The sequence below is a fragment of the Notothenia coriiceps genome, unplaced genomic scaffold (assembly GCF_000735185.1).
Source record: "Notothenia coriiceps isolate Sejong01 unplaced genomic scaffold, NC01 NC01_scaffold00029148, whole genome shotgun sequence".
Taxonomy (NCBI): Eukaryota; Metazoa; Chordata; class Actinopteri; order Perciformes; family Nototheniidae; genus Notothenia; species Notothenia coriiceps.
The window spans coordinates 6754-14424 of NW_011361849.1; the positions used below are offsets into that span (position 1 = coordinate 6754).

General features: G+C 43.7%; 1 protein-coding gene across 1 annotated transcript in view; it reads left to right on the forward strand.

Moving 5' to 3' along the window:
* The window catches only part of LOC104958604 (low-density lipoprotein receptor-like), a gene marked incomplete at its 3' end in the record, with an annotated part of 8921 nt that extends 1256 nt beyond the window's left edge, over positions 1 to 7665 (forward strand). Inside the window, exons 3-19 of the mRNA XM_010786347.1 lie at positions 16 to 264; positions 588 to 701; positions 849 to 968; positions 1180 to 1305; positions 1890 to 2093; positions 2559 to 2727; positions 3007 to 3175; positions 3647 to 3869; positions 4206 to 4325; positions 4476 to 4694; positions 5123 to 5431; positions 5588 to 5806; positions 5986 to 6132; positions 6472 to 6720; positions 6832 to 7002; positions 7114 to 7362; positions 7504 to 7665. Coding sequence (XP_010784649.1) covers positions 16 to 264; positions 588 to 701; positions 849 to 968; positions 1180 to 1305; positions 1890 to 2093; positions 2559 to 2727; positions 3007 to 3175; positions 3647 to 3869; positions 4206 to 4325; positions 4476 to 4694; positions 5123 to 5431; positions 5588 to 5806; positions 5986 to 6132; positions 6472 to 6720; positions 6832 to 7002; positions 7114 to 7362; positions 7504 to 7665 — 3219 coding nt within the window. The remainder of the gene's footprint in view (positions 1 to 15; positions 265 to 587; positions 702 to 848; positions 969 to 1179; positions 1306 to 1889; positions 2094 to 2558; positions 2728 to 3006; positions 3176 to 3646; positions 3870 to 4205; positions 4326 to 4475; positions 4695 to 5122; positions 5432 to 5587; positions 5807 to 5985; positions 6133 to 6471; positions 6721 to 6831; positions 7003 to 7113; positions 7363 to 7503) is intronic.
* Between the last annotated feature and the right edge of the window lie 6 nt (positions 7666 to 7671).

Consider the following 7671-nt stretch of genomic DNA (forward strand, 5'->3'; position numbering starts at 1 on the left):
CCCCCCCCCATCTAGCAATTTCTGGCTCTCCTAGATGCCCCCCCGGACAGTTCCCTTGTGTTGACTCTGTCGGCTGCGTTGACGCCTCAGCTCGCTGTGACGGTACAAAGCAGTGTCCCACCGGCTCTGATGAGGAGAACTGTGCAGTGACACAGGGCTGCTTGGATTCTGACTGGACCTGTCGAAACCACATCTGTATCCCCAAGGAGCTGCGCTGCAATGGACTGAATGACTGCCAGGACAATTCTGATGAGGAGGACTGTGGTGAGGAATATGGAGGATTTTAATCTTATAGTACATCCACGTTGATTGCCTTGCTTCCCGAAATGTCAGACTGTGGGAAAGTAGGGCACTATGGAATCAGTTCACCCAAACATTGAACAGTTTTGATATGTGATGACTACAAAATCAGTAAAGTTAGTGTGCTGAACATGCTGATCAAATGTGACATGTCCAGAAAATGGATATTATGTGTTAATAGTATCAAAGTTGTGTCAAAAGATGTCAAACACAACCAAATGGGCCCCTAACTCAGGCTAGATATGAGAAAGAGTTCAATGTTGAAGTATTGATGGTCTGTTCCCCAGGACTGTGTGGTGAGGATGGCATACGGTGTCCTGATGGGATGTGTCTGAGTTCAGACGAGCGTTGTGATGGGACGTTTCACTGCGCAGACGCCAGTGATGAGCCCATAACCTGCGGTAGGTTTGAGACAAATTGACTTGAACAATGAGGTCTTCCAATGATGGCAATTGCAAATACAAACCACTCACAACTGTTGGTAATCAATGTCAACATAATGTTTCTGACATGCTCCTGGTTCATGGATTTCTGTAATGCTCCTGCAGGTCGTATTTGCTCTACGAACAACGGCGGCTGCAGCCACGTGTGTGTCGATGAGCCCTGGGGAGCTTTGTGTACCTGTCCCGCTGGATATAAGCTCTCTTCCAATGGAGCAGTCTGTGAAGGTGTGTTTGGCTTTAAATAATCAAAGCGAACTGAACAAATATAGATGTAGGAGCCTGCCTTTTGCAGGATCATCCTTGGTCCCTTAACCCCTTTCTTTGCATACTGGAATGTTTTAAGAAGTGTCTTTTTGCAGCTTTGTAATCATCTGTTGCTAGATATGTTTTGATACTTCATGTATTTCAAGCTATAACCCTCTTTTTTTCCCCTCAGATTTGGATGAATGCGCCCCCCCATTCGCCCTCTGTATGCATCACTGTGCTAACACTGTCGGCTCATACTATTGCCAGTGCAGAGAAGGATTCAAACTATATGGAGGCACCGCATGTTTAGCTACAGGTAAGGAGACAAAGCTTTTCCTTGTTTGTACAAATCTAAAGATGCATACAATCATCCTTTGGTGCCAACTAAGCCTTTTCTAGAGCCAGAGATCACACAAGACCATACACATCAACCAGCAAGCAAGTACCAAGCTGCTAAGTGTTACTGAGCTAGTCATCAGCCTAATTGTGTTATGTGATTCACCTACTCTGGATTTAGTTTCATCCTCTGAAAAAGATCAAACCCAAACAAGAAGCATCATGAACTGAACTTGGTTAAAAGATAATTGACGTACTAATAGGTCTCTTTGATGTGCCTGAGCATTTACGAATAACAAAAGGTATCAAACGTTCAAAAGGATCAAACGCGACTTCAGATGCAAGCAGTTGAGATGGTTTTACCGGGATGTCTCCTCAAATGTTGTTAATAAAAGGATGATGCAATTGTGAAATATTGCGTTTGCATCAAGGTTTTTTTTTCTGTCTGAATATAGGCAGTAAACTAATCCCTCACCTTAGTAGTTGATGGATGTTTAATGAGCAGGAGGTGAAACTTACTACAATCCAAATATTCCCACTAACTGAATCAATACCTTTGTCCAGGTAACGCTACCAGACTGCTGATAGTGCAGAGGAGCTCTATGGGGCTGTTAAATGTGACGTCTCAACAGTTTAAAGTTATCCACACTCCAGTTCTTGACCCAGTGGCTTTGACTTTCGACGTTTCCCGAGGCTTGTACTACTGGGCCGACAACCGTGGCAGCATTTACAAAAGTAATGGACGGCAGAGCTGGACAACATTTACTGGTGAGTTGATCCAAGATGTGGTTGCTCTTTTTTTGTGTCTTTAGAGGTATTATGGCAATAACAACTGGTTTTGAATTAGAATAGTGACATGTATTTTATATATGTTGTATGAAGTTACTGAGTCAAGAGAAAATGGTAATGTTAACTAGGTAGATGTTCACCACACTGGTTAGCTTGGCTTTAACACATAATGTAAAATATGTTGCATCTTTTCCTTTTGAAAAATCCAATGGAGTTGAAACAATGTGTTTTCACAACTTTTGACCGATTCAACAATGGGTTTTTTTCCCCCCTTGTTTTGGTCTGAATTAGTTTTTTTAAAGTCCTGAAACCCCCCCCCAACTGTGTTACCCTTTGTGGAATCCATCAGGGTCCACATTTAAATCTCAACGCTGAATGCAGAAGGTAATAGTGGCATTTCTAAACAAAAATGTCTTATTAGACGTCTGATTTATTCATCAACAGGTGAGCCTGGAATCACGGGTCTAGCTTGCGATTGGCTGAATGGAAACCTGTTCTGGTCCAATCAGAAGACAGAGTCAATCTACATGCAGTCAGCTGATGGGAGAAGTTTCACTACACTGCTGAGCAAACACAACAAACCATCAGATTTGGTGCTCGTACCTGTGGAGAGGCATGCTACTTTAATTCTCTCTATCTGCTACATAGGATGAAACATAATATTATTTGACATATTTAAATGTTATTTAGTGATAACCCTGGTCTCAGTGAATTGGTAAATCTGCTTTTATACAGTATTCAACATGGATAATTGAGTAAACTGTTGCAGAAGTATTGGAATGACTTGTTGAATCCTATACTCACAGCAAACATTCAAAACCAGCCATGGTAAATTAAACAAAAAAATAATACACTGACTGTGCTTTTTTAAATTCTCTGCTCTGTCTCGCAGCCTGATGTTCTGGTTCAGTTCTGGCCCGGGGGAAAGAGTGACGATAGAGAGGTCGTGGATGGACGGGTCCGATGGAAACACTCTGGCGGTGCTCACTGCTCAGGCGGCCCACAGCCTCACTGCAGACGTCGCTGCCAGGAGGCTGTTCTGGATCAGCAACTTCAAGAAGGTGAGATGAGATTAGGTGTACTTTATTGATCCCAATTTAGGATTAATTTTTTGTCACAGCAGCATGTTAAGAAGGTGAGAAACGGATATACACAGTGGTGGAGTTTAAATGCATTGTAATGTTTTAAATGTACAGAGTTATGATACTGAGCATGCAAAATAGCAGGAAACTGAAACGGCTGAATAAAATATAATTTAAATTAAGGCGGCGCATAAAGGTGCGCTCAGTTGAGGCTTCCTCCGCAAGATGATGCCCCCTCTGCGAGGTGAGGGCCCCCTCCCCGAGGTGAGACCCCACGCAGTCTGATGATCGGCGTGTAGGGAGGGGCGGCCCTGTGTACTCATTCATGATGAGAAGAGAGTATAATACCATTCTTTTTAAAACAAAGTTTGTTTATCACTACAGAATAATTTTGTAAACCATTTGATGTTTATGCTTAACATGCAGTGAACAATAACTAGTTTCATTCAGTCCATAGAGACGGTGAAGATGGACGGGACCGGCCACTTCTCCTTCACAGGCCTGTTCAGCAGGAGGGCGGCTCTCGGCCTCGCTGTGTTTGAGAGCTCCTTCTACTGGGTCGATGAGATAGGACTGTGGCAGGTCCCACAGACGCAGCCAAACCAGAAGAAATTTCTTTTGAAAGCGGCACTGCCGACACTAGCCGTTTACCATGAGCTACAGCAGCCTCAAGGTACTTATGGAAACAAGATATTTAATTCTAATGCAATATACTTGTTGATTGGAGTATTTATTTCTCTGAATTGGCTATGACTTTAGTTTATGCTCTTCTTAGGCACCATGTTAAGATTCATTTTTGTTTCAAAACAAACAATACAGTTGTCATATTTGTATGTTTTGTCCCGAGCATTGTTGATTGATTTATACTTGATGGGTTTTAAATGACATAAACAGCGGATTTTTTTTCGCACCATAGTTGTTTCTTCCTCATCTGAGAATATTACTTTCATTTCAAAATGTCCTGTTTGTTTTTTTTTAAACTATTTTTCTTTTTTTTTACATCATTCAGGTTCTACTGCATGTGCAAATACTCTGTGTCAGCTCTGCCAGCTAACTAAAAGAAACCCGGTGGGATTCACCTGTGCCTGTCCGAACGCCAAAATGCTGTTGCCTGATGGGACATGTCAATGTAAGTTTAACAAAACTTTATTTTGGATCTCTGCCTATTTTTGGTTGAAGACGGGTAAAAAAATATTTTATCCAATCTGTTTTCTCTTGTCCGTCTCTAAGTAGTAATAAGCACAAGGGGAACGTTAAACAATTTTTTTTTCTGCCACAGACCCAAGGTTTGTTTATGCCACCAACATTGACATCAACCTGCTGGAGATCAGAGGGAAAGATTACGATCAAACCCAGCTGTTAAGCACTGGCGACGGGATCCTGTCCTTTGACCTGGACTGGTACAGAGACTGGCTCTACTGGGCCAACCAAACCGGCCATATCCAACGCACCAGTCTGACCCAGGTCAAAACTGAGGTGGTCCCGACACCTCTGCCAGGTAATGCTATGAGTTTCAAGTTTTTCATGCAGACAAGGTATTTTATGTGATAGAATTGGAGGGATGAAACCCCCTTTAATGGTCACACATGCAGAGCACACACAGTGAGATGTGTTCTCTGCATTTAACGCATCCTAGTACTAGGAGCAACTAAATATCACTAATCCCTGTGAATCGAAAAAAATTAATAGCATTAATGCATTTAGATAAAGCACTTTTTAGTCCTTTAGCATTCATTAACACCACCAATTTCCTTGTTCCAACTTGATCTGTAGTTTATATGATTCATGGGTTTAAGATAATTGATTAAATAAGTCTTTAAGTTATACTTTGTAGTGAATTAAATTATTTGATGTGAACAATTGTCTACTTTGTCTTCTTACAGCTTTCTGTACACTTTCCATTGACTCACTTATTTTTCTCTTTAGTTTGTTTGATTAGAATAGACCAGAGGAAAGGGAACCTCTATTGGGTGTCATGTGACCAAAACAGCATCGGCACCTCCACAGCCGACAGCCGGAACCTGCAGCAGCTGTACCGTACGACCAAGAAGATCAGAGACCTGTATCTGGACTGGCTGAGGGGGGGCATCATCTGGTTGGAGGAAGACCGAATCCTCACCATGAGCATGGCGGGAGGAAGTGCCAAAGAGCTGCTGCAGTTGGCAGACGAAGTCCAGGGGAACATCGCCTTCGACCTCAGGGCTAACAGCCTGCTCTGGAACTCAAAAAGGGCAGGTCTGTCTGAAGTCAAATGTTTCACCAGCTGTGTCTCAACACTTAGCTTAAAGCAATACAAAAGTACATGTGATTTTGTGCTGCAACAATAAGAGATGACTGTGTTCAAAGTCTTTCATTCAGTTGCAAAACAGTTTTGGTTTCCCCTTCTTACAGGTTTGACCATGATGAGTTTGCTGCAGGCGAAAAGCCACAAAGCTGGCAGGAGATGGAACATTTCCGGCTCAGTCATATCTGCCTTTGAGCCCTTCCTGCTGTCCCATTCGGGAAATGTCCTGACTCTGTGGGACCGGCGTGACGGGAGCGCCATCCAGGACATGCCTGTGAAAGGGCGTGTGTTCAGTGTCATCCTTGCACTGAAGAACGTCCGCCCAGGTCAGAACAAGTTAATGTTTTTAAAGAAGAAATAAAAAAAGATCTCAGTTTGTTTACAGTTAGTTTTTTAGCTTGTAGTGACTCACAAGTGCAAATGACCAGTTTACAGCCATGTGTATGAAAGCGACAGATTTTTACCCTGACTTACCTCCTCATTTTTTTCATATTCCAATTATAAGTGCCAGATACTCCAGTTTGCGCTGAACCCTATGTGCTGTGCCGACACACATCAATCTGCCTCTCACAAGCCCAGTTGTGTGACGGGAAAAAGGACTGCCCTGATGGAGACGACGAGGATGGTTGTGTAACCACATGCCCATCTAAAGGTGAAGTATCTATCACGGCGTCTATTGCACGTCTGTCCGTCCTGGGAGAGGGATCCCTCCTCTTTTGCTCTCCTTGAGGTTTCTCCCATTTTCCCCTTTAAACTGTGGGTTTTCTCTGGAAGTCTTTCCTTGTACGATGTGAGGGTCTAAGGACAGAGGGTGTCGTATTGTCATACTGATATTCTGTACAAACTGTGAAGTCCACTGAGACAAATGTGATATTGGGCTATATAAATAAACATTGATTGATCTATATCACTTTTTATTGTTTCTTGAAAATGGCAAAGCACCTCTTTCAATATGCAACCCTTTCTTTTCTGCCTCCATTTCCAATCTTAGACGAGTTCAAGTGCAAGGACAGTAGGAGTTGTGTCCCCAGGGTTCTCGTCTGTGACGGTCGTTCTCATTGTCATGATGGCTCAGACGAGGTCAACTGTCCGACCGTAGCTTCAGTTGGAGTTCTGTTAAACACTCTGAAGTGCCGCACGGGCTCCAAGCTGTGTGAAGACGGGACTGAGTGTGTTTTATACAGCCACGTGTGTGACGGGGAGAAGGACTGTCAGGACGGATCTGATGAACAGGGATGTGGTGAGTTTCCTAGGATGTTATCTGAAATATGCAGTTTGACTTACTGACGCATTCTATTTTAGTTTTTATGAAATATCCCTTTATTTAATTTAACTAATTGGATATTTTCAGAACCACTCAAACCTCCTGCTCCAGTCGCGCCGGCCTGCAGCAGCCCCGCTGTGCTCTGTCCCAATTCTGCTGTTCAGCTCTGCATTCTTCCGAGTCAGTTCTGCAACGGGCTCAAAGACTGTCCTGATGGCTTTGATGAAAAGAACTGTGTGCAAAGGTGTCCCTCTAGAAGTAAGGAGTTTGCTTATATATACATTTCCCTGTTTACCAATGTTTGCAGGAAGTTTTTTTGTTTAGAATGTGTCCTGCAGCCTAAGAGGGCTTCATTTGTTTTCTGCTCAGGCGACTTCCGCTGTAACGACCGCCGGAGCTGCGTCTCGCAGAGTCTGGTTTGTGACGGCCGCTCGCAATGCAACGACGGCTCCGATGAGCTCAACTGTCCGAACGCTACCCCTCCTGCAGCTAGAGCAAACGTCCTGAAGTGTCGCATCGGCACCAAACTGTGTGGAGACGGGACAGAGTGTGTCCTCTTCGGCCACGTCTGTGACGGAGAGAGAGACTGCCGGGACGGATCGGATGAAGTAGGATGTGGTGAGTGTTCACTCGAAGCTTTAATGAATGTAAAAGTCCTTTGCAGAAAGCCCACTTTGCTGTTTCTTATACAGTAGCATAACATTTTGACACTTTCCTGTTGGTTTGCTATGAAATGTATCACTCTTATCTATCTTCTAGATGCTGCAAACACTGTCTCTACCAGTGTTCCAGAAAATGTGCGCTCAATTCAATCACCTCCACCTGTCGAGACATTTACTCAGCCCCCCACCAACCCCCCCTGCAGCAGCCCTTCAGCTCTGTGTCCAGGCTCCTCTTTATGCATCAGCCCAACACAGTTTTGTGATG